This window comes from Nicotiana tomentosiformis, chromosome 3, assembly GCF_000390325.3.
Source record: "Nicotiana tomentosiformis chromosome 3, ASM39032v3, whole genome shotgun sequence".
NCBI classification, from domain to species: Eukaryota; Viridiplantae; Streptophyta; class Magnoliopsida; order Solanales; family Solanaceae; genus Nicotiana; species Nicotiana tomentosiformis.
The window spans coordinates 128,757,068-128,784,099 of record NC_090814.1 but is presented as its reverse complement, the minus strand read 5'-3'; the positions used below and the strand labels follow the sequence as shown (position 1 = coordinate 128,784,099).

The following is a 27,032-nucleotide window of genomic DNA, read 5'->3' as shown; positions in this document are numbered from 1 at the left end:
CTGGCGGATCTTACAAAGTTATGAAGGATGGAGCAAATCTTGCTTTGTGGCAAGTTATGATAACGATCCGCGCGTGACGGCTTGCACTTGGCCACAAGTTTTGAGGACCAATCATATCTTTGCCACATATATTGTAGTGCTAGTACATCAAATCCTTTTATAAATTTTTCTTTTAAAAAAAATTAAATTTATTATACGTAAAAATAAATTTCTCGTGTGCACAAAAAAAATTAGAACAAAATCAATTGACCCCGTATATGTGTTACTATTCATTGCATAAATAATACCTGTAATTTTCCTTATTGAGCCAACACTATATGAGTATTAGTTATATAATTGTGTGATCAATTTTTCCATCCTTAAGTAAAATGACAAAGTATTTAATTAAATTTTATGAGGACTTCGTATCAGTAAGTTTGACAAAAGCAGTTACTACTAGGTACGTTTATCGGGCGAATAATTTTGTTTAACGGTTCGGCTATAACCGATTATAAATATAATAATTCGCTAATCATTCAATAAGATAACGAACAAATTGATATGAGATTAATAATCTTAGTCTTGTGAATATCAAACGGTCAAACTGCATAGTTCACTGGCTTTTATCATTTCAACGAAGACTTACCATTCATAATACTCGGTACATTAGCCAATGAAGACTTGTCATGGAGTACACAGCACAATCTAGACAAATTTTTTGAATACTCAACGAAGATATCTCAATCACTGCACCCAAATTAAGCAGCAACCTTAATTATCGAGCCAAATAACAGGAATGTAGCAGAGAAGAAAGGACTGTGATCACTTTCCATTGGCCATTTTTTTTATTATAGCATCTTGCTGTACTTTCTCTGTTTTAATGTATATGATGTTCTCATATCCAACATGTACATAGTACATTGTGGAATTTTATTACTGTCGAGCAAATATCAACATGTACATAGTACATTGTGGAATTTTATTACTGTCGAGCAAATATTTTGAATACTCAATGAAGATAAAAGTATAAACATAAAAAATTTTAACGGAAAATTGAATAATTCGCTCCTAAACCGTTAAATCATTAATTATAAAATTTTAATTCGTTCACCGTCCATTATCCCGATAATCCGATACCAATAAGCTATCGAATCGATTAACGGTTATGGTTCGTTTTTGAACGGATCTAGATACCACAATCATTTAAGGTCATTTTTTTTAGCAACGGTAATTATTCTATTCTAAGAACTGAATGGTGGTAACATTTTGGATTTTTATGTTTCATTTTTTTTTGACAGAATGTTTTCTAGTCTTAATTTGGCATTTAACTGCAAGTTATCCCAGCATTGCATAGCTTAGTTATTACTTATAATAAATCTGAATTCAAAAATTAAACCAACTTCGATAGTTATCAACTCAAGCCTGTCTGACATGTAGCTCAAATTATGAAGTTACATAAATCCGATTAAAGGCAGGATGAAAGGTGTTTACAGAGTAATTTGAGAAATAAATCCTTCAATTACAAGAAAATATTAATGCTGTTAATCTTCTTATACACTGAGCTTGTCCATTTCCCTTCTTAGTGCATTAGCTCTCACCAAACTTCCAATGGTATTCACAGCAAGCTTCAAGTCTTCAATTGGGTTTCCTGGTGCTACTTTCTTGTACAAATAGCTGTCAAATGTCATCTTCTGCACATACTCATCTGCGCACATTTCAACAAATGCTTCCCTCGCCGGATTCGACCTGTAAAATACCTTCTGCAATATATCAAGCACCTTGTACGTTGGCCAATAAGTCTTGTCCCATTTCTCCAAATACTTCCTCAAATCACTCTCGTCCACCATTCTTTTTCCCATTTCTGACCCTTCAACAATTGCTTCAGCACACATACGTCCACTCTTTGCCGCGAAGTAAATCCCTTCGCCCGAACATTTGGTCACGTACCCTGCCGCATCACCAACCAATGCAACTCTGTCTTGTAATCTTCTGGGTCTTGGGTGTTCTGGAATCGGGTGGGCCTCGACCCGGATAATTTTTCCGCCGGTGATTTTGGAATCAGCTCTCAATCTTGTAGCTAGCTGGAATTTTTTGATGTCAGCTTTGTGGGTGACTGTGCCAGTGCCAACGGCAACGTGGTCACATTTGGGGAAAACCCACCCGTAAAAATCAGGGGACACGTCATCACCCACGTACATTTCAGCTAAATTCTCGTAATACTTCATTTTATCATCGGAAATTTTAATCCTTTCTTGGAATGCAATAGCGTACTCGTAGTCACCGGCGTTTATGGATTTTGCGACACGGGAATTTGCACCGTCAGCGCCGATAACGGCGTCAACTTCCAGGGTACGCTTCTCCCCCGCGCCATTAGTTTTGGAGTCGTAAGCTGTGTAGTGAAGGACGTAAGGTGCGTTGGGAGCTTTGGGCATGTCCATTTTGAGGAACAAGCCGTTGAGAACAGAGGCTCCGGCTTCAGCAGCGCGGTCACGGAGGTAAGCATCGAGTACTTCGCGGCGCACCATACCGATGTACTCGTGAGGCTTTAAAGTCTGACCAATATCAACAGCAACGTTGGATGGGGAAATCATCTTCATCTTTGTAACTTTCCGGTCAATGATATCCAAAGGGAGGTCAAATTCTCCCACCATGCAAAGTGGGATGGCCCCACCGCAGGGTTTGCAGTTGTCCATTTTGCGTTCGATTAAGAAGGTTTCAATTCCTCCCTTGGCGAGTGTTTCAGCGGCGGCGCCACCAGCAGGACCACCGCCCACCACCGCAACACGAAGATTGCGGCCGTTGACTCTTGGGCTGGATTTGGAAGCATTGATTCGGAGCCTACGGTGGGTTTGGGTGAAGGGGAGGGATTTAGAAAGAGTAATGGAATTGTTTTCCGGCGAGGATTGACGGAGGCCGGTGAAAGTTTTGAGAGCAATGGAAGCCATGGTTTAGTGTGTGGACAGTGTGTGTGTTGAAAGTGTGGAGTTTTTATGAAATTTTTTGTATGATTTTGATGGATATGGTTGGGGATATTAAGGGGATGAGTGCCGTTGATGAAAAAGGATTGAGGGCTAAGATTGGATTTGGATAATGGGGATGGATTCTTGATTTGTTGCTTGTGTTTTTCGTTTTTTTGTTTCATCGTATGGGGCTTCAATTTTGCATGATGGTACAAGTGGCTTACATTCTGCCACGTAGAGTTTTTGAGAATGTGGCTCACAGTGCTCAGATATATCTATTAGTCCATTGCTCCTCAAAAAAGATCTCAAGTGAATCAATTGCTCATTAAAAGATCTGTTAAGTAAAAATGAGCTTGGTGCAATATTTGTGTTGTAGGAGATTTTGGTGCTGAGTTTTATTTTTATCTCCAAATTTTCAATTATTGCATCTAAGTTTGACTAATTATTTCTCATCATAACCCATAACTAACAAGTGGATAACTAACTTATAATCCTTTCACAAGAAGAAAAATATGAATTTGTTTCTTATGAAATTGAGATCAATATATTGTTTATTCATAGTCTGGATCACCATTTAATTAGCTTTATGTAAATTAATTTGTTAATGAAGTGTCAACAATTTTGTAAAAATTTCACGGGCACCCTATTTGGTCACCTTCATTTAATTTATATTCACTTTTTAAAAAAATTTTAACTTGTACCCATTTTTTAAACAACTTCTGACCTCTTTCTCTTCCTCCTTCTCCTCCTTCGTTTTCTTCTTCTTCTTCTTCGGGTGACAGTAATTTTATATGATGGTTGTGAACATATTTTAATGTAGTTTATAATATTTTGCAATGGCGAGCTGTTATGACGCTTTATTTTTTGCTATTGCTTAGGATTTCTTCTTCTTCTTCTTCTTCTTCTTCTTCTTCTTAATTACAAAATAGGTTCATTAGATTTATTGTTATTTTGACAAATTGATGATTGGGGTTTGTTCCTGATGATATTTGGAGGTTATGTTTCAAATTTGAGCTCATTTGGAGTAGATTTAGGTATTAAATCGTATATTGGATTGTTATAATTCGAAGAACAAATTTCTGTTTCTGGGGCAATTTACACTTCAGGCCTATTTGGCCTTAAGTGCATAAAAATGTTGGTTGCACTTCAGACCTTTTGGCCTTAAGTGCATATGAAGTGTAATTTTTCACTTCAAACTTATTAGTCTTAAATGTAGCAAAATATTTGTTGCACTTCAGACATTTTGCCTTAAATGCATCTGAAGTGTAATTTTTTACTTCAGACTTATTAGCCTTAAGTGTAGCAAAAAGTTTGTTGCACTTCAGACCTCCTGGCCTTAAGTACATCTGAAGTGCAATTTTTCACTTCAGACTTATTGGCCTTAAGTGTAGCAAAACGTTTGTTGCCCTTCAGACTTTTTGGCCTTAAGTGCATCTGAAGTGCAATTTTTCACTTCAGACTTATTGGCCTTAAGTGCATGAAACCATTAGTTACACTTCAAACCTATTTGGTGTTAAGTGCATCTGAAGTGCAAATTTTCACTTCAGACTTATTGGCCTTAAGTGAATGAAAACGTTTGTTGCACTTTAGACTTTTTGGCCTTAAGTGCATATGAAGTGCAGTTTTTCACTACAGACTTATTAGCCTTATGTGCATGAAACAATTGATTGCACTTCAGACCTATTTGGCCTTAAGTGCATTTGAAGTGTAATTTTTTCACTTCAGACTAATTATTTTTAACTCCAGACCCAATAAGTCTGAAGTTGATCGTAAAGTGGGTACGCTTGCAAACTTCTTTTGAAAAGTCGGTATAGATTCAATTGTGACCCCAAAATCGGGTGTAGATGCAAAAGCCCCAACAATTTGTGTAAAAGCGTAACGGGGCCTCACGTCAGTTTTATTTGGATCACAAGTGATTCTATCCGCCAAGATCTTTGGCTAACACCTTTACTCAGGTTTGGACCGGAATCAAAACTCTTGGGGTTCATTCGAAACTTGAAAAGGAACTTGAAATTTATATCAAAACTCTCAATCTCTCCACCGGAAACTCTTACAAGTCCAAGGCATGATTACAACTCCAAAATTCAAACTAACGTCAACAGTGGTAGGTCAACTCATCACTTCGTGCATATGATATTAGAAAACTAAATCTAAATACCCATAAATAATACTGCAACTTATGTTTGTTACACGTGAACCGTTGTAACAGAACTCAAGGTAGATATAGTAGGTTTGAATTTCTTAGACGGTTGGTCTATCAAACTCTAGCTACCCTTGTTTATCTCCATTTCTCTCCAAAAATCCCAACTTCCCCGGCTGATGCTTTGGATTGGTCTACCAGATTCTTGCACTTTCCTTTTCTTTGTAACATTTAAAAGGTAAGAATGCCTGCCTCATTATTCCTAAGATAAACTATCAAAGCGTTAAAACAGTAACTAGAAGTTAACATGAAGCTGACTCTGACCTTGCCGATTTTGGTTACCATTTTAACTCATGCTCTAATTGGAGGTTGCAATTGCAAGATTGTTCAATTCATTTTCGGAGACTCTCTTTCAGATGTTGGCAACAACAACTTCCTCTCCAAAAGCCTTGCTCGCGCTAACTTGCCATGGTATGGTATTGATTTTGGAAATGGATTGCCTAATGGAAGATTTTGTAATGGCCGTACTGTTGCTGACATAATAGGTAACAATATTTCCAATCTAATATTTTACGATTTCATGGAAGTGATTAATTAGATGATATGTACGCACCTAAGCCAATGTTAACTATACATATCGTGCAGGTGATGAAATGGGACTTCCTAGACCACCAGCATATCTAAATCAATCGTTAACAGAAGATGTCATATTGGAGGACGGAGTCAATTTTGCCTCTGGAGGTGGTGGCATTCTAAACGAAACAGGCACCTATTTCGTAAGTCACTCGATCTCCTATATATCATTGAATATTAGTGTGTAGTTTGTGTCTAGACACTGTTGAAGTTTGACCAATTGTAAGTGCAGATACAGAGGTTTTCCTTATACAAGCAAATAGATTTGTTTCAAGGAACGCAAGACTTAATTAGAGAAAAAATAGGAAGCAAAGAAGCTGAGAAATTTTTCCAACAAGCACGATACGTGGTAGCCTTGGGAAGCAATGATTTCATCAACAATTACTTAATGCCAGTTTACAGTGACTCATGGACGTACAATGATAAATCTTTCATTCAATACCTAATGGAAACTCTCAGAGCACAACTTATAGTAAGCCATTACCAGTTTTCTCATTGCCAATTTCCTGAATAAATTCGTAATTTTTGAGCCAATAACGTTATTTATTTTTTAATTTTGTTTTAGTTGTTGCATAGTTTGGGGGCAAGGGAGTTGATGGTGTTTGGGCTAGGACCAATGGGGTGTATTCCACTTCAAAGGGTTCTAAGTACAGATGGTGAGTGTCAAGACAAGACTAATCAGTTGGCTCTAGCCTTCAACAAAGCAACAAGCGAACTTGTCGTAGAATTGTCCAACACTCTTCCAAATGCTAGCTACAAGTTTGGAGATGCTTATGATGTTGTCAACGATGTCATTACCAATCCCGGCAATTATGGTACAAGCTTATACTACACATTGTTATTAACAGTCTGCATGAAGCTAAAAATTATTTCTAGAATTACATAAATATTAGGTTAATCTAATAAAGAGTTTAAATTGTGTATAAACGGTGTTAATAACATTTACATCATTATGCCAATGACTATATATAAGGTAGTTTCACATAAAAAATTTATGATAAACATTAACCAGTAATCGATAAGAAGATGAAGCCTGATCGAGGCAAAAATTGATGCAATCTAAGGAAGGGGTAGAGCATTCCCTATGAATCGGCTTACATGGAAAATTTTGATTTAAAATCCATGTAAAATTGATAACTAACATGCTATAGCAGGCTAAACTATAGCGATCGAGTAAAAAATCCTTATATTGTCAGTGTAAAATAAATAACCAATTCCTCCGGAAATATTGCAGGTTTTAGTAACTCTGATTCACCGTGTTGCTCATTCGGAAGAATTAGGCCAGCTTTAACGTGTATTCCAGCATCGACATTGTGCAGTGACAGAAGCAAATATGTGTTTTGGGATGAATACCATCCTTCTGATAGTGCTAACGAGTTAATTGCTAAAGAGCTCATAAAAAAGCTCGGATTTTTAAACCCTAATCAGACTGATGCTTCTCCCCCTACACCAGCAGCCACGGGTCCTTCATCAGATGAAGTTGGACAGTAGATTTTCTACTAAAAATATTTTCTTTAACTTCCAACTTAGATTTTCTTATTATTTTGTAATGTTATTAGTTCATTGCAAAATAGCAGCATTTCGTTGCTACTTGATTCAGAACACATGGGCGTTTTTGTGCTGTTTTAATTGTTAGTATATGTACACCAGTGACTGAGTGGGGCTTTCTTTGTTTGTCCACTTTATTATCATATCAACCAATTAATTATAAGCTGTAGAAATATTCGATTAAATCAATGAAGTTGTATGGTCAACTATGGAGTATCTATTTGGTTAATCTAAGAATATATTTTTTGGGACAGCAAAACAGCACAAGCAGAAATATACCTGTTAGGTTCCATAATGATAGACGTAAGAACTGTAACAATAATGATGATCATGATTACATAAGTAAATTTCAAATTATCAAGAATATTAAATGCTTGAAATTAATCAGCCAGGAAGTTTGGTCAACTACTCTACTTTCTTTTCACTGTTGAATATTACTAGCTACTACTATTTTACGTGATAACGACATGGATATCAAACAGAAATAGTAGGGTAATTTCTTCCAGGAATAAGTTAAATATCTTCTAATGTACTAATTCTACTACGATTAGGAGTTATATTATATTGATGGGCCTTTGGCAGAATTTTCTACAACTTCAAGAAATGTTTTCTTCATTTCAAATGTATAAAAAATATAATTTCTTTACCACCAGTTTTTCGTGAGACCCTGAAAGCGGAGCACGACACAGATGGAAACAAGCGAGTAGCAACGAATATAGTGAATGGTTACCACATCAAAATCCACTTCTCCATCTAACATGTAGTCTTAATTATGCCAAATCGCTCAGATATTAATTAAGTGCTTGACTTTAGTTTACCTAATATATGCATATTATAACATTATTAACTTTTTGGTTATCTAACTACAACTTTCTTGAAAGAGATTGATTTGTAGTTAATAATATTTGACATGATTAACTCTTTGCGAATGGGTGACGACATTAGCAAATACTATCATGCATGCACTTGATGAAAAAGGTGGTAATTTCTTGGTAATAAGGGCTTGTATCAATATGACTCGTTAACATGCCTGAATTTGTTTTCGCTAGACTTCAGATTTTAACTTTTCATGGGTGTGGGAAACTCATTAAATTGTTCTTTCTAAAGAAAAATACAGTGATTTCAGATTTTGAGGGGAAACTTCTCGTATTGACACATAAACGTAACTTTTCTAAACTTATACGATGAAACTATGGAATCCGCTTAAATAAAATAAAGTACTATATAACAGGGTCAATATATGAATCTGAATATGAATGATTACTAATTATTTATTATAGATTTAAGATGATACTTGATTTTTAAGTAATAGAACCCGTATAATTTTACTAAACCAACAAAAACGTTCATAAATATACTCCTATATAAAACATAATCACCATGTTATCGTCATTAACTCATGTGTATAATATATGCATAATTTATGTATAAACTATGTACGTGGCTAAAAAAAAAATAATGAATGTGATCGGCTATTTATGTAAAGATAAATCTGCTCGCCCCTTCAATAATATTCTTAATTTCTTTCTCCTTCCTTCTTTCAGGTCATGAGATGGAGGACTTCTGATTGGCATCGGAAAGCTATGAAAACACAAGCAAGTGACCTGTAATATTCCTAACTTAAATATCATTCCATAATCTAGAGAACGAATTTGAAATTGCCATAACTCACCCACGAACATAGTAAAAGTCCACACAATACATAGTTAGCTTCTCCTCTCTCAGAAAATGTACTCCATAACAACAAAAGATGATATGAACCCCTTAAGCTATTCAAAATATGAGCCAATTAAAATGAAAATGGTGCTAATTAGTTACATCTTTTCTTAACATAGTACTCCTATGCATTAAATATCTGAAACATGCATATATCTATGTATAATCTTAGCATTCTACACAGCTTCTCCCAAGTTGTGGCCTTGGCGTGTGGCGATTATTCGCCCCAGAACCTGGATAATCATTGATCTCAGCTTCCATTACTCTTCTTATTGTTTCTTCTACTTCCAACCTCTCCTCCATATTTGCCTAACAATTTTAAATTTAAAAAAATAAATTTCCATCAGACTGATATGATTCCAAATGTAAAAGGAAAATATAATAGCTTTTCTATAGGCTAAAGATAAGAGAATTAAGTACCATATGGGTATTCTCCAACACCTTATGTTCTTGAGATATGTCCACTAGCAAACTTCTGCTCCCTGTAAATAAAAATCGTGGCTCATAAATAATCATTGATCAATAAAATAAAGAAGTTGCACTAAGTGAGATTGTTGAAAAATTAACTTACTTGTGACTGGGATTGCATGAGAAAAGCAAAGAAAAGCCACAAATAAATGAAAGAAAGGGCCAGCCATGGCTACAAGAACTGATCTTAATCTTACTATGTTTTTCAGTTGTAATAGTAATTCCTAGGTTTTGCTGCAACAGGGCAGGCTATTGCTCCATTTTATACATGCTTATTACGGACATATGGGCACAAACACAATATGGCAAAAAAGGCAGTTTGTAAGTTTCTTTTTGTTGCGGCAATCAAATTCACACAAAGTCAAAAAGGTATCAAGAAAATGAATTTCATGGAAGACATGCAACACTATTTAATTAGTAACTAGTACACATAACGCGGTTTACATGATATCTTTTCCAAATCTTTCTTCCCAATTTCCTTTTTGCATGTGAACGGTTGAAATGAAACCTACGAACAACAACAACCTAATATAATCACACTAATGGGATCTGGGGAGGAAATGTGTACGAAGACTTTACCCCTACCACATGAATAAAAAGACTGTTTTCGATAGACCATCGACTTCCTCCCTCCAAAAATTAACTATCTTGCTCTTAGGCTGACCAGAACCAACTCACTCTTCTCGTTGATATGAAACCGAAAAAGCCAAAAAAAACGAGGGCATTTGCCTTTTGGGGTTTAAGTGGAAACTATGATGAGGAAATTTATTAAGTCAAAGTGGGGAACAAAATATGAGCACACTGTGTTAGTGGAAGGTGACAAAATAATGATGTGTCTCAATAACACTACTTGCGTACTAATTCTTAGGGATGCCTTAGTGGAACGTATAATGAATGGTCTCTGTTGCGCGTACGTTACCAAATTCCACATAAAAAGTATAAAGCAAAAAGAAGTTAGAGTTAAATAATTTTAATAAATTTTAATGGTGTGAGACATTTTAGAAAAATCTTACAAGTTAATCCAAATCAAATAATATTATACGAGTTTTTTTTGAACCGTTTTAGCCCTCACTTTCATGGATATGTTGAATTGTTTTTTTTTATATATATACATAATCGAAACAAAAGAGTCCCATTATCAGCAAAATATTAAACAACTCAGTGTTTATGAATCCCATGCATCACGCAAGAACATTATCTAACGACAGTTCAAATTTTCCAGGGCTTAATTTTTTTATTCATTCTTTGTTAAAAGTATTTGTTACTGGCCAGATGTTAGGCTTATAATTTATCCAAATATGTAATTTGATGGGTTGTCCATTTCACATCAAGCAGATGAATATTTATGTTCTGGTAAGAATCCACTATTCCTGTTAATGCTTTAGCACCAAAACTTTCATTTCATTCTCTATCAGTTGCCATCATTTTTTATTTTTCTTTTAGAGACATTAATTACTCCTTCATGGTTTACAAGCATATTCGAGCCAGTTTACTTTTAACGCACAAACACTGAGCTTTTGGGAAACAAAATCATAACCTAGTTAATTAACCCTTCACGTCTTTTCATATATTTGAGGGGCCAAAATCCTTTCTATCAAGGTGGAGTTTGTCTGAAATTCTGAAGTTTTTGAGTTTGCAAATTCAAAATTTAACTCACCGTGGCGTGGACTAGCAACCCTTTAATTTGGGCTGTGGAATTCTATACCTGTTAAGGCTGAACTCGGCCGAGGCAGCCCGTTTTAAAAGCTCTAAAATTATAGCTAGTTTGGCCAAGCTATTTCTGGTTACCTTTGATCAAAAGTGTTTTCTCTTTTTAAAATTAAAGTGTTTGACCAAACTTTTAGAAGAAAATAAAGTGCTTTTGAGTAGAAATAATTTTTGAGAAACTAAAAAAAGTAGCTCTACTTTTTTGAAGCACTTTTGAAATAAATATACAAAGAAATACTTTTTAAAAATTTGTCTAAACAATAATTGTTGTTCAATAGTATTTTTCAAATTGATTAGCTAAACATAAACTACTTCTCATAAAGTACTTTTTATTAAAAATATTTTTTCAAGAAAATCGCTTATCAAAATAAGCTGATTTTAGAAAGGACAACCAAATACGCTATTAGGCTACTATCCAAAACCCAAAACCAGTTGAGTTGGTCGTGAAACCAAATATTAGTATACTAGTATCTATGAACGTGCGTTGCACGTTAATAATGGCACGTGATGATTTAAACATTTATTTATATGAAAGAACAATAAATTTTAATTAATAAGAGAGATTTTATGTATAATAATACAACAATCATCTAAATGCTGAAAAATATTATTACATTAGCATATACATGAATTTAAAATAAAAGGACATCATCAAAACTTACATAAATGATCAATTTGGTCATGTTAGTTAGATAATTATGTATTATAGTTTAAAAGTGTTTAATGTGATGGTATCTTAACGAATACTTATTTGTGGACAATATTTTTTTGTGTATGTTTCCTCCTAATGCTTTGGTTGCTCTGCTTTAACCAGAACTCTTGTTGTCGATCTTGATATCCCTCTTGAAAGTGCAAAATACAGTTATTCGTGCAAGAAAATATATTACGGTAAATATAGTCCAATATTTAGGATGTTTATCCTTGTGCTTTATTTATTATATTTGCAAAACATAAACATACTAAAAATTATTTTCACACAAATTTAAAAGAATATTCCTTAGTTTTGGAAGAAGAAAGATGAATTCAAGGATAAGAATATACTTAGAAACACATTGACCAGTACCATAATTTTTGCATTTATGACGTTATTGTCAAAACTTCTATATACCATTTGTGTGCTATTACATAAGTTATTCGGGGTATTTAAGTTTTTCAGCAGCATGACAGACATATTTTTCTTCAAAATCAACTTATATACAACGGAAGATCAACTTAGTCTATTATATATATCGTGATACTAACATACGGAAGAAATAATAAACTTGACAACAAACATGTATGGTAGAAGGTCGTTTGGTATTAAAATATTTAAGTATTCTTCTTGATAATAATTATTGGTATCATTTTATGTTGAGTCAAAAACAAAAAAATATTTTATTTTTACTATAAAATTTTGCAATCAACCTTTTATTGAATTGATCAACATATTCGTTTTTGTTAGCTAAGATGTCTTTTTAATTCTATCATGTGGTTTGCACAAATTACGTTTTAATCTAATGATAGAAATATTTCTCTTATTAAATGCACTACTATTACCATTGGGATTGATAACCAAGTGTTTAGGAAGAACCAAATCATCTTTTATTGGATGATCTTATTCGTTTCCGCCGCGAAGCAAGAAGACACTAAATACTGGATCCGTTCTTACTTTATATTTATTGTCAGTTAAATATTTTCATTTGAGGTCAGAAGTATAACTTTGGCATGCTAGCTTTTACATTCTCTGCTTTTGTCGATTTTGGAACTATCGGTAGTACTTGACATAAATTACATCTCAAACCATTAATTTTTCACCAAACGGTTAATTAGAATTTAATGTATCTCTAGAAATCCGTTTGACACTTAGCCATAAGTGTTTCATCCCATATTATCAAATTTGCTTTCCTTATAAATTTAGCACCATTGCTCTGCTTTGATATATTTGTGATGGTTATTTAAGTTGTTTGAAGAGGTATATCAAATCTAAAGTGAGTGGCTTCACAATTAAATCGTTGTTGGTACACCGCTTGCTATTATTGCAAACAGTGTCATGCCTCTTGATATGATATTTGCAAGTAATGCATGATATAGAAATATTATTTCGATTTCGCCGGAGGCATTTACAAAGAATAATCCCGTTATAGCATAGTCGGCTCTTTATCATATAGTCTTGAAAGCTTGTTCTTGTTTAGGATTTAGCTTTGATTGTGCTTTCTTAGACACTTGTATAGCATTTTGATTCTTAATAATATATTAACCTTTTTAACTTTGTGTTTTAACGCTGTTTTTATGGAATAGATTTATGTACCCTAAGATTTGTTTTTACTTGAATAAGAATTTTACTCATGTGATCAATCTAAAAAATAATTGAATTGGATTCTCTTGCTAAATAATTAATTAAAAAATTTAATTATTTGATTTTAACATAAAAAATAATTTATTATATGCTGATTAAGATCTTAATATTAGTTCATCTCTTGTTTTGAATATTTAATCTTAATTATATTTTTATCCACCATAAATTTTATTTTTAAAGAGTAAAAGAGTGATATAACATTTTAATTTTAGATCTTTATGTCTGTAGAATCATTAGTGGTATTGACTCTTACCAACCATCTTTTTCTCTTTCTCACACATTTATATTCTTAAATATTTTCTTAGTTATTATTTAATAATTAGGTATTTTTTAATATTACACAAAAAATTGATAAAAAAATATTATTTGAGTAGGAAAATAGTTCAAATATAATACAAAAATATATTATCGTGGGAGTATTTTTTTCCCCTCAATTTCAACTCTTTATGCAGTCCATTTGATATTACTTTTATTTTTTCTTAGTATTGGACATTATGGAGTGGTAATGTATTGCCAATACAGAGGATTCTTGTGAAATTAATTTTATTAAACCTTCCTAAATATTTTTAATAAGAATTTAATAGATAAAATTTTATTAATTTTAAAATCTTAATATTAAAAATTAGCATAGAAGGTATTGTAGTCCAATATGTTATTGCAGTTATGTCCTTTCCTTATGAGTTCTTCCGTTTAATATTTTAGAGCTATTTTGGTATATTATTATTGTATTTATGCTTTTATAATAATATAGGCTCTCATTTTTTAAATGAGTTTGGATAATATAATACATTCTCAAATTAAATTAGTAATAGGACATTATAATACCTTTTCAAATTAAATTAGTAATAAAATTTTTTAAGAGTTATATCCTAAAAGTAATAGGATTACATGACTAAAAATATTTACTTGTTCAATTTTATATGAATTAGACAACTCGAAAGTAATTATACTAATAGGATTCCTAAAAATAATCATGTAGGATTCCTAACGTGTAGTATTATGTTCTAAAGCTAATAGGATTACAAGGCTAATATATAGAATTTCGATTATGTCCTTTTATTATGAGTTATTATTCTTAATATTATAAGGTTATTTTTGTAAACCGACATTGTATTCATACTTTTATAATAATATAGATAGATATAAATATAGATAGATTACTCAAAAAGCATAAGCTTTTGAATTTGTTTCGGAAAATGTTTCTAAACGCCCATTAAAAGCAGGGGCAGCCAAAGAAGATTGGTGGCCTAAAGCCAATTTTTAATTTGGGGCCTTTTAGAAGGGAAAAAAATTATCATAACATCGATGATTTATTCCGATGTTCCTACACATAGAACAACACAATTTAGCGCAATTGTCGCATAATAACTCACTTAAACCAATAAAATATAGGACGAGTAATGTGCTAAAAGCATAAAATTTTGGCTTAACATCAGTTGTTAATAGTTTCTTTTATAAATAATTTAGTCTCTCTTAAGATATTGTTGATCTTAGATAATAGAACCAAATTCATATAGATACCTCACTAATGATGTCACTCGTAAAATTTAAATAATGAAAAGTTTTATATTCGCGACAAGGGTTTAGGGGGAGTGATTCTCTTTCTGCATTTTTTGCTCAAACGGTTACATCACTACTAAATTAAAAGTTATCTTAATTTTTTATAAAATATTTTATTTTTTATTTTAACATACCCAATATATTTAGACCCTACCTTTAAAGATTATTGTGAAATGTATTTGATCCAACTTACCTTAATTAAATATATTGGGTTCGAGTCCTGTGGTTAAAAAAAATCTTGTTAAAGCCTGTTCTCTGTTTTACTAGGCCTTACGCGATACGAATCTAGATTAGTCGGGGTCTCAATACAAATACGAATAGAAAAATAAGAAAAATTTAGGGGCCTAAAGCCTTTGCTTTAGTGGCTTGACCATCGGGCCGTCCCTGATTAAAAGTAGTGCTTATATATCAGAATGCAATGCCTATAATACTGATAAATAATGGATTAGCAGGACAAAGGGTGACAATCTGGGGAAGAAATTCTCAGTACTATAATTGACCTTGTCCAAAGGCCTAAATCTAGGTACAACGCAATCATTTTGAACAAAGAACTTTTTTTCCCTGCTTTGAGGCTTTTGTTTCCTTTTCTGAAACGTAAAATAAAAGAAAATTTATTTGGGCAAGAAAATAAATCAAGTGTTTTCTAAATAAATAAACTATTAGTGCAAGGTTAATGAATAATTTAAAAATCTTTTGAGTAATTGCTAACATGAGTGGGCGAAATGAATTCAGGCCATGGGTCGCAGTTCAGACCCAACATTGGGGAAAAGGTTTGATTTTGTTACCAAGAGGAATATTAAGAGAAATGTATATTTTTAGTCATTTCTAAAAATAATAGTCGATAATATATATATATTTTATATACATTTTGGCTAGCGAATGCAATTGATTTCGGCTGACTAACCAGTTTTGTAATTTTTTCAATATTTTATGGGTATCATGGAGAGCAAAATTTATTTATAGCCACTCGGGCCAAACTTATATCACCCAGTAGTCACAAAATGACCCATACAAGTCATAACCTAAAAATAATAACAATGGCTAGCAACTGAAAAACCTGAAAGTGGTGCCACTGAGGAAAATCGGAGTAGCCGCGGCGAGAATTAGTAAACATGAAGATAGCAGAGGCAAGAGAGAAACAGAAGGAAGCAAATCGGAAGATGATAATCAAAATGCTGAAACACCGAAGCTTATGTACGGACACTGTGAGTGAAAGTGTGACGGCGACGATGTAACACTATATTCAAGAAACAATGACAGATTGAAAGACTTCATAGTTATACGCAGGCAACAAAATCTTATCCAGTACTCCAAGAAAGATGCACACAATAAAAAAGAGGATTTTTTTTCTTCCGTTTCCCTTTTGGGATTAGTCTTTTGTTCCAGAAAAATGATGATCAGGACACAGAAAAAGCTAAAGGAACAAAGAGTTTCTGAATCTAATACCAAAGGCTGCACCTTTTTCTTTACAAAATTGAAACTTTTTCAAATTTTCATCTTGTAATCTAGTATATGTATCTCAATCTAATTATACAACAACACACCCTTTGCCAAGTCCTATTATATAAACTGTACACATAATTCTGAATAAATAAAAATTTCCAAATACTAAGAAAAAAGGGAACTGAAATTTAAAAGGGTTTTTCCAAAAAGAAAATAGAAGCTCATCATCGTCTTTTTCTTTTCTTTTTTCTTTATCTTTTAGCGAATTAACGGTGCATTGATAAATAACAGGAAGAAATGGGAAAGTAAGAAGCTTTTAGTGTTGTGTTTCAATGGAGTTGTATGGTTTTGAGTTGGGAGTTTGAAATCACGAGAAATAACAGAAAGTTTTATGATTATTCTTTCTCAGCATAACGTTGAAATATATACAAAATAGACTGTCACTATAGAAAATATATACTAAATAGACTGTCACTATAGAAAATATATACTAAATAGACTGTCACTATACAATTTATATACAATAGACTGTCACTATACAAAATATATACAAAATAGACTGTCACTATATAAAATATATACAAAATAGACTGTCACTATATAAAAAATATACTAAATAGACTGTCACTATACAAAAAATATACAATAGACTGTCACCGTACAATTTATATACAATAGACTGTCACTATACAAAACATATACTAAATAAACTGTCATTATACAAAATATATACAAAATAGACTGTCACTATACAAAAAATATACAAAATAGACTGTCAGTTTGTCACTATACAAAAAATATATAAAATAAATTATCACTATACAAAAAATATATAAAATAGATATTTCGGACTATTAGATGTAAAATATTTGGACCGGAGGGACATTTTATGTCAAAGAAGAAAAATATGAGCTATTAAAATTTTGAGGGGCTACATAGGGGCATTTTCTATATCTTGAACTTAGAGTCAAATTTCTCGGGGATTTTTCCTAACTGTACTATATTAGAAACTTATTAACTACTTTTCTTTATGTCCCTTAAGAGTTACATTGTGTATCTATATTTACTATTTATGTACAAAATCGTGATAAAATAATGATCCCTTAAATATAGGGATTAATTTGTAACTGTATCCCCTCATCCCCATCTATCTGCTTAATTAGCCTCCTACAATCACGATTTTCTTCCCAATTTCAAAATATTTTAAAGTCATTCTCTCTTTCATACAAATCAACCAATCTCTCTCTCTCTTTCGTACAAATCAAACTATTATCTCTCTAAAATTATAGCATCATATATATCTCTGAATCAATTCTACCAACAACTATTAAAAAGTTTCAACTATTGACAAATCCATCGACATTATCTCTAAAATTGAAGGTAGAGAGGTCTGTCATTGACATACCATTGAAAAGTTTTGACGCTTTGAATTAGATATCCAGATTTTACGAATTTGTGATTTTCTTGGAATGGGTGTTCTTAAAAACGATTAAAAATATCCTTTAGGGTTCATATCTCAATTTTAAGGGAGATTGGTTAAGTTTAAAGTTGGTTTTAGGTAGAACTTCAAATTGAAACTCGAGCAAGAAGAAGTTTCGGAATTGTATTACGATTTTATGATAAATGAATCATAATTATATATGAATTGTATTTGATACATCAATACCTAAGATAATTATGATACAATACTGATACTATTATAATACAATATTGTATCATAATTTAAGTTTAGAGTTGGTTCTAGCCGGATGTTTTAGATTGAAACTTAAAAAAGATGAAGATCAAAATTGTATCATAATTAAGAATTGTATCACGATTGTATCATAATTGTATCATAATTTTTACCTAAAATAATAAATGATACAATACTAATACAGGTATAATACGATATTGTATCAGTTTAAGTTTAGAGTTGGTTTTAAGTTGTATCGTAATTGTATCAGAAATGTGTAAGAATTCTTTCAGGATTGTATCAAATTTGTATCTGAATTATATTTGATGCATCAATACATGAAAGAATACTTGATACAACATTGATACAAGTACAATACAATCTTGTGTCAGAATTATATTAATTTTTAGAGTAGTAACGTGTATAAGTAGAAAATTTTCAGATTTCCTATAATTACTGTGATGGATCTTCAAAATTGTATTGGATCGAAAATGTTATCGTACAAAAAATAACCATTTCCTTGATTCCATTTCTATGGGGAGTATGGCTTCTTTTTTGGTTCAAGACTTTTTTTGTCCATTTGTATTTTTCTTGTGGCTTCTTATACCAGAAGCGAGTGTCTAGCTTGTATAGAGTTTTCGAAAAATTAAAAGAAAGAATTTAGTAAAATAATATTGGAAGAAGAAGTTGCTTCCAGATCTGCGTAGAAGAAAAGGGAGGGAGGGGAGTAGAGAAAAAAAAGGAAAGGATATAATTCAATCCCTTAATTGAAGGTGTTAATAATGGGGTGAGAGCTTTTTAAGGGAGAATACATACAGTTTGTAAAAAAAACCTAAATACTTTTTAAAAACTACAAAACCTAGAGAAAATAGATAAATAAGTTTCTATTATAGTATACATAAGAAAATCTCCCAATTTCTCGAGCTACTTTGCGGCCTTGCGGGTATTGAACTGTTGAGGTCCAACAAGAGCTTGTTGGAAGCCAGCCTATCCCAATCTAAGGCCCAAACTCAACTCAAACATAAAAGAGTCCGTGGGAAGTACTATTGAGTATGAAGTAAATTGAGAATCCTTTCTTCATCCAATAATATCTACATTAATCAATTTTGGAATTCTGGAGAGACGTGATCTGCCAAGAGTTCCTCCTATCAAAATGTGCTTTATTGATATTTTTGCTAACTTACGGGGAAATGTTTTTGAAATTAAAGTCCCCCTACTGATGCCATTGATAAATGGAGAATTAATGTTAATCATAGAAAAATAGGAGCATCGTACAGCATAAAATAACTGTATTCGGAACTAGCATGACTACAAGATAAAATAACAAAAGTGGATTTGAATTTGGATTTGGGTCAATTTTGCTAGTTGTTCGTCGAGAAAATTACACTCTATAGCCCCTCAAAATTTTAATAGCCCATGTTTTTTTTCTATTGACCCGAAATGACTCTCCGCCCCAAATATATTACATCTAGTAACCCGAAATATCTATTTTATATATTTTTTTATATAATGACAGTCTATTTAGTATATTTTTTGTATAGTGATAGTCTATTTAGTATATTTTTTTTGTATAGTGACAGTCTATTTTGTATATATTTTGTATAGTGACAGTCTATTTAGTATATTTTTTGTATAGTAACAGTCTATTGTATAAAAATTATACAGTGACAATCTATTTTGTATAATTTTTGTATAGTGACAGTCTATTGTATATAAATTGTATAATGACAGTCTATTTTGTATATTTTTTGTATAGTGACAGTCTATTTTGTATATATTTTGTATAGTGACAGTCTATTTTGTATATATTTTGTATAGTGACAGTCTATTTAGTATATTTTTTGTATAGTGACAGTCTATTGCATAAAAATTATACAGTGACAGTCTATTTTGTATAATTTTTGTATAGTGACAGTCTATTTTGTATATATTTTGTATAGTGACAGTTTATTGTATATAAATTGTATAGTGACAGTCTATTTAGTGTATTTTTTGTATAGTGACAAACAGACAATCTATTTTGTATATTTTTTTTTATAGTGACAATCTATTTTGTATATATGTTGTATAGTGATAGTCTATTTAATATATTTTTTGTATAGTGACAGTCTCTTGTATAAAAATTGTACAGTGACAGCCTATTTTGTATAATTTTTGTATAGCGACAGTCTATTTTGTATATATTTTGTATAGTGACAGTCTATTTAGTATATATTTTGTATAGTGACAGTCTATTTAATATATATTTTGTATAGTAATAGTCTATTTTTATACATGTGATTATTTCTTCTTTTTCATTATCTTCTTTTCTTTTTCTTTTTCGGGTCCAAGTGGTGTTTTGTAAGTAAAGAACTTTTAAAGTGGGTATTGGTAGTGGGTTGAGATTTTAATGGTGGTTGGAAGTTACAAGTATAATTTCATATAAAGTTGTATATACACAATACATATATAAAAATTGTATTTACATTGTTATATGTATATGTATTGCATTATGTATAACAATGTGCTTATAAAAATGTATATAGATTATTAGATACTATATAGAAATTGTATATACACTATTATATATAGTCTAAAATTTATATATAAAGTGTACCCTTCATTTTTCATTGTATCGTATCCCTAATATATCATTAGTGTATCCTGAGCACCTTTGTATATCTGAAGTGTATAGACTGTTTTACGATGTAAGAAAAATGACATTTTGCTCCACGATGTATAAAAGTGTATATACATTTTTATACATAATTTATACACAAATGATACATATTTTGCAAATGTATTTTTGTATAAAAATTGGATATAACCATTAAATATGTATAGAAGGTGTATATTTACTGTTATGTAGTATATAAATATTTTATATACAGTATTTTCTGAGTTTGACAATGTATTTTTAGTGTATTTCAAATGTATTGTGTCTCTTGAGTGTATACATTATTTACATAATTTATAAAAGTTGTTTATGCACTGACCTGGTTTTATTCTTATTTTCTTCATCTGCAATCAAACTTTGAAAATCAAATTCTCATCCCCAAACTTCTAACACTCGAAGAATACATTTTAAATTATAGTCGAAATTATAATATTTATTGTAATATAGGGAGGGATGAACATATATGTTTAAAAAGAAAAAAAGTGTTAGAAAGTGTGTTGGATAAAGAAATGGGTGAAAGCCTATGGAGATTTGAGTATTGGAAGTGGGTGATGAAGGAAATTTGAGGTAACAGAGAATGAAAAAGAGTTGCAATCTGAACCATTTATTTTTCTACTTAAATTCGGTTTGTACCAAAAATTGGATCAGCATTTGTAGTTTTAAGCCCTTTAAGTGATTCTGGAAAAGAGATTTCATGTGTTCAAACTACTCGCTGAGTTTCAGTTTTCACATGTTAGCCGATGTAAGTGTATTTTCGACTACAAAGTGTTGTATTAAATATTGGCTAGCTATTGTCAAACATTTTGGCCGGGCGGCCAATTATGTCAGAAGCCCTTGTTCGTCGAACCCGCTAGTGGGAACTTGGGCATGGGCTAAGGTATTTCCTTCTAAGTGGCTCCAAATTATTTTTTGATTCACAAAAGAATCTTTTAAATATATCTACATACATATATACACACACGTATATATATGTCATGACAAGTTAAATCTAAATATCCAAATTGTATACGTTATAAATTCTATAGCTATACGGCATTTAAATATCCAAATTATCTTTATTTGCAACAAAAGATTATAAGCAGATAATTTTGCTCATGCTCTAACAATTTACGGTCTAAAGTAATGGTCAATTTGCTCCAAAACATTTTCCTAACTTGCGTCTGCAACCTTGAATCTTTGGAATAATTGAGGCAAAAATAGCAGTGTCTGGCCTTAATATGCTGAACAACCTTTACACCAATACAACAGCAAATAGAAGACAAAAGTGGATACAACATGATCTGTTTTATCAATTGAATCATGTCGACAAAAATATTTCTCTAGCTTTTGATTGCAATTAAAGTCAATAATTTAAGGAGTTTGTGTTGTCCCTATTAATATTGATAGGATAACGTCGATTTTCAGGAAAGAATTCTAAGAAAATATACGTGACTTACACACCATAACAAAAAATGACCCATGTTTTTAAGTTTTACCGACCTAACTCATATTGTACATATTTTGAAAACACTAGCAAATTCAAAATCTGTGTTCTTACAACCATTGTTTTTAAAAGCTATGAAGTTAAATTTGTGTTCTCACAACTATTGCTTTCACTCTCTCTTCTTCTCACATCTTCTATATATGCTTCAAGGGACCGTCCGCCATTACCGCTTCTCCCCCTGTATCACCTGGTTGTAATGTAAGAAAATTGAAGAGTAGAAGTCCACCGTTGAAGGTCATTTAAAGCTTTGCTTTCGAAAATAAGATTTTTTGAGTTTGTTAGTTATTTGGATTGGGTGTTGTTCCAATTGATTGGAAATATCAAAAGGAGTTCAAAATTTAAATTTGAAGTGATTTGGAGTAGATTTGAGTTAAATTTCAGAAAAAGACGCAAGGAAGAAGACGAAGTCAGTTTTTTTGTATAATTATGTATAATCTTGTATAATAGTGTATAAGAGTGTATAAACATATCTTATACACTATTATACACTTTTATATACCTTTATATAAGTGTTTGTAGACGAACTTCTTCCACGATTTTCAGTTGCAATTCTTGTTCAAAACCCGTCCAAATCTCCATTAAATGACTTCAGATTTTATATACAACCTCCTTATACTATTTCTAACAAGTCTAAATAACACTCACTCCAAATTTCTCATAAAATCAAATTCGAAATTTAAACCCACATATTTAAGCTTGTTAAAAATCTAATTTTCACCACCAAAATGGATTTTGTTTGTTGAACTAATATTTGAGTCACAGTTACTTATTCGAAAATTAACTTAAAAGCTTGAGCAATCTTTTTTAAAAATTAAATAATAATTTCGAGAACTTATTGGAGTTGAATGTTGAATCTTAGCCAATTATTTTTGGGCTAGTTGGGTAAATTAAAATATGGGCTATAAAATTAAAAAATAGGAAACCTAGTTGTTCTTATGTGAAATTTTCCCTATTTTCAACTAAAACGGGTCTCTTATCTAGCAAACAAGAAGAGGAAAAATAAAAAGAGAAAAGCGACAATCCTCAAACATGACTGTAAAATGCGCTATAATGTACATATTACACAAACAACTATTCCTTTTACACAGGGAGGTCAGCCCACAACCACAACATCCAAATGTGCATACTAAAATTTAGTATCAGCCTTATTCCTCGGTCAATTTTCCATATTGCTATGGATTGAACTCCACGAATTTAACATCTTCTATATCAATGTTGCATGAAGCATCAACCATTGTCCGATGCTCGGTGTACTTGCCATTGTATCGGTAGACTTCCAAGTCACCCCATAGTGTTGGTGCAGTTTCATTGGTCATATAAAACCGTCAAACTAAAAAGATGCAAAATGGCAAAGCAAGCATCTTAGAATCTGAACGAAAAAGAATGAATGAAAGGATTAAGTTCACCATTAAGAAATATCCTGTCCTTCAACCAATTATGATTGGGAACATATATACTTAGGGGTAACTAGATCCTGAGTACCATTGAGGCTATATCAACCAATTATAATCTCACTCTATCTCACAACTTTTAATTCATTTGTATACTCTGTAAGTATAAATAGAGAGATTTGATAGTTTGAGGCATGATTCAACGAGTAACTGAGGGCATTCAAGAACGCTAACTCCACTTTTCTCTACTCTATGACCTTAGAATGAATCGGTATACATGTAATGCGAGAGATATTATAGCATAATAAAGGAAAATGGAAAAAAAGAACCTGCTCTTTTCAGCACTCACTTTGGATAGGTCCCCTTTTTCAAGTGAGAATCGGATGCTAACAACTTCTTTGGATATTGGTTGAAGCTGCAATAATCCCAGAAGAAAGCAACAAAAGCAGAACTAAAGAGTCAGCAAAAAAGATAAAGAAAGAAGAAAACAGATAATGAGCTGTAGAAACTAAGCAATCATTCCTATGTCTATTATGCAAATTAACATAAATCCAGAAACTAAGCAACAATGGTATAGAGAATTAGGACTTACTATACACAAGGTCACAACAATGAGGGGCTGAGCAAATAACTCAGCTGTTTTAATCTAGCAATGATCGTTTCAAAGAAAAAAATTGCCTCTTGTGTCTTGAACCCCATTTATCTTCGTCACAAACAGGTCTACTTTTCACGGGGAAATTTTGCCAAACAGGTCTTGAAGGGAACATGAGAAAAAACCTGATCCTAGTACAAAACAACACTAATCCACAATATTTTTGATCCACACAACTCAGTTATATTAACTGAAACTGGGTAACCAATAAGAAAAAATATATATGAATAAATCTGTAAGAAGAAGAGAAGAGACAATTGGAACATGAAGAAACAATAGGTTAATGGGATACCCAATACTATGTGGGGCTCATATTAAAGAAAAACAAAGAAGAAAATGGGAGGTGCCTAACTTTGTTGACAACTTTGTTGAAGAAAATGGGAGGTGCCTAACTTTGTTGACAACTTTATTGAAGAAAATGGGAGGTGCCTAATTTTGTTGAAAAATTATAGGACTAAATCAACAACAAAACATCTTATTTGTAGTAGTTGAATGACATCTCTTACTATAAATAGAGGCCTCCATTCTTCATTTCAATCACACCAAAATAAGAGAGAAGCAATAGAAGTTAGAGAGAGTAATCTACATATTGTAGTCTGTGAGATAAATAGTGAGTGTGAGTAATATTGTAGTGAAGTATTTTAAATAAAGAGTGTTATTTCTTTCAAGATTGTAGTAGTCTCTTGACACTACTAAGTTTTAATATTATAGTGGTTATATTGCTCCACTCGGGTATTGTATTTTACATATTAAAAGAGTTGGTGACGTTATTACTCTCTTGTGTTATTATTATTTATCGTGGATATTATTCCTGGGCGGGATTATTATTTTTCCCAATAACGTGGTATCAGAGCCATGACAAATAATGGTACGCTGTCTTTTCAGTACCCCGTCTCACAAAAGATAATTATGAAAAATGGTGTCTACGTATAAAAGCCATTCTTGGCTCTCAGGATGTGTGAGAAATCGTAGATATAGGGTACGCAAAACCCGATAATGAGAAAGCTCTGCCTCAAAATAAAAAAGATGTCTTGAAAAAGACAAGGAAGAAGGATCAACAAGCCCTCACGCTCATCCATCAATATCTGGATGATGCCATGTTCGAGAAGGTGGTAGATGCTACCACCTCAAAGGAAGCTTGGGAGATTTCACAAAATTCTCTTCAAGGAGTTGACAAGGTGAGGAAGGTAAAACTTCAAACTCTAACGGCTGATTTTAAAGTTTTAAAAATGAAAGAATCCGAATGCATTTCAGATTATTGTTCAAAAGTGAAGGCTGTTGTAAATCAATTAAGAAGATATGAGGAGGACATAAAAGATGTCCGTGTGGTAGAAAAGATCCTTCGCATTTTAACACCTAAATTTAATTTTGTGGTGTGTGTTATTGAGGAGTCTAAAGATTTAGACTCTATGATGGTAGAGCAATTGGAGGGTTCTTTACAGGCCCATGAAGAAAAGATCAAGAGGAGACAAAAAGTGCCATTGGAGCAACTTCTTAAAATCCTTCAAAGATTATGGAGGTGAAAAGAGCTATCGAGGGAATGGACGGGGACGAGGTCGTGGCAGTCATGAAAGAGGAAGAAGCAACGCTAACAACTTCAACAATGAAGTTATAATCCACCAGACATTCAGAGGTCGTGGTCGTGGACATAGAGGAGAAAGAGGACATGGCTACTACCAAAAAAATAATGGACAAAGGTATGACAAATCAAAAATTGAGTGTTATAATTGTCATAAATTTGGCCATTACTCTTGGGAATATCATAGCAATGTTGAAGAAAAAGCTAACCTTGTTGACGACAAGAAAGAAAAAGTTGAGTCAACGCTGTTGATGACACTCAAGGAAGAAGACAAGGATGATTGCAGCTCGTGGTATTTGGACAATATAGCAAGCAATCATATATGTGGATGCAAAGAGAAGTTTATGGAGATCAATAAAACGGTGAGAGGTAATGTGTCCTTTGGAGATACCTCAAAGATTCAAATTGAAGGGATATGTACGACTCTGATCTCTTGTAAAGATGGTAGTCACAAGTTAATTCAAGATGTTTATTATGTCCCAAAATTAAAAAGTAATATTTTGAGTTTGGGCCAACTTCTTGAAAAGGAATATGACATCCACATGAAAAATATGCATATTTCGCTGAGAGATTCAAGTGGAATTCTAATTACTAAAGTGCATATGACTAAGAATAGATTATTCTCTCTGAATCTTAAGACAATTGATGCAAAGTATTTGAAGGCTAATGTGCAAGATGAATCATGGTGTTGGCACATGCGATTTGGGCACTTAAATTTTGAAGCGCTCAAATCAATGGGAGAAAAGAACATGGTGCATGAGATGCCATTAGTAAGCTATCCCAATCAATTGTGTGAAGCTTGTCTTCTTGGAAAACATGCAAGGAGGAGTTTTTCAAAGGAGGCCATGTCAAGATCAACCAAGCCGCTTCAGCTTGTTCACACTGATGTGTGTGGACCAATCAATCCACCTTCCTTTGATAAAAGTAAATACTTTCTACTTTTCATTGATGACTTTAGTAGAAAGACTTGGGTTTATTTCTTGAACCAAAAATCTGAAGTTTTTGCTACTTTTAAAAATATCAAAATACTTGTAGAAAAAGAAAATGGCTATGAAATAAAAGCTTTAAGGTCCGATAGAGGAGGCGAATTCACTTCAAAAGAATTTAATG

The 27,032-nt window shown here is 32.3% G+C and overlaps 3 protein-coding genes across 4 annotated transcripts; 1 reads left to right on the top strand and 2 right to left on the bottom strand.

Annotated features, from left to right (window-relative positions):
* Positions 1–1,413: 1,413 nt before the first annotated feature.
* LOC104107635 (geranylgeranyl diphosphate reductase, chloroplastic) lies at positions 1,414–2,978 on the bottom strand. The gene has a single exon (XM_009616487.4). It carries the CDS (start codon positions 2,922–2,924, stop codon positions 1,530–1,532), a length of 1,395 nt encoding a protein of 464 aa, XP_009614782.1. The 5' UTR covers positions 2,925–2,978; the 3' UTR covers positions 1,414–1,529.
* Positions 2,979–5,214: 2,236 nt separating this feature from the next.
* On the top strand, positions 5,215–7,478 carry LOC104107634 (GDSL esterase/lipase At1g74460). Its single transcript, XM_009616486.4, has 5 exons — positions 5,215–5,624; positions 5,725–5,855; positions 5,945–6,184; positions 6,278–6,527; positions 6,947–7,478. Exons 1-5 carry the CDS (start codon positions 5,387–5,389, stop codon positions 7,201–7,203), a joined length of 1,116 nt encoding a protein of 371 aa, XP_009614781.1. The 5' UTR covers positions 5,215–5,386; the 3' UTR covers positions 7,204–7,478.
* Positions 7,479–8,860: 1,382 nt separating this feature from the next.
* On the bottom strand, positions 8,861–10,176 carry LOC104107633 (uncharacterized). 2 transcript variants are annotated; one of them, XM_018774634.3, is made up of 3 exons: positions 10,030–10,176; positions 9,397–9,458; positions 8,861–9,285 (listed from the first exon to the last, which is right to left on the bottom strand). In XM_018774634.3, exons 1-3 carry the CDS (start codon positions 10,061–10,063, stop codon positions 9,145–9,147), a joined length of 237 nt encoding a protein of 78 aa, XP_018630150.1. In that variant the 5' UTR covers positions 10,064–10,176; the 3' UTR covers positions 8,861–9,144. The 2 variants fall into 2 exon arrangements, with proteins under 2 accessions (XP_018630150.1, XP_009614780.1); XM_009616485.4 differs by lacking the exon at positions 10,030–10,176 and adding an exon at positions 9,548–9,836.
* Between the last annotated feature and the right edge of the window lie 16,856 nt (positions 10,177–27,032).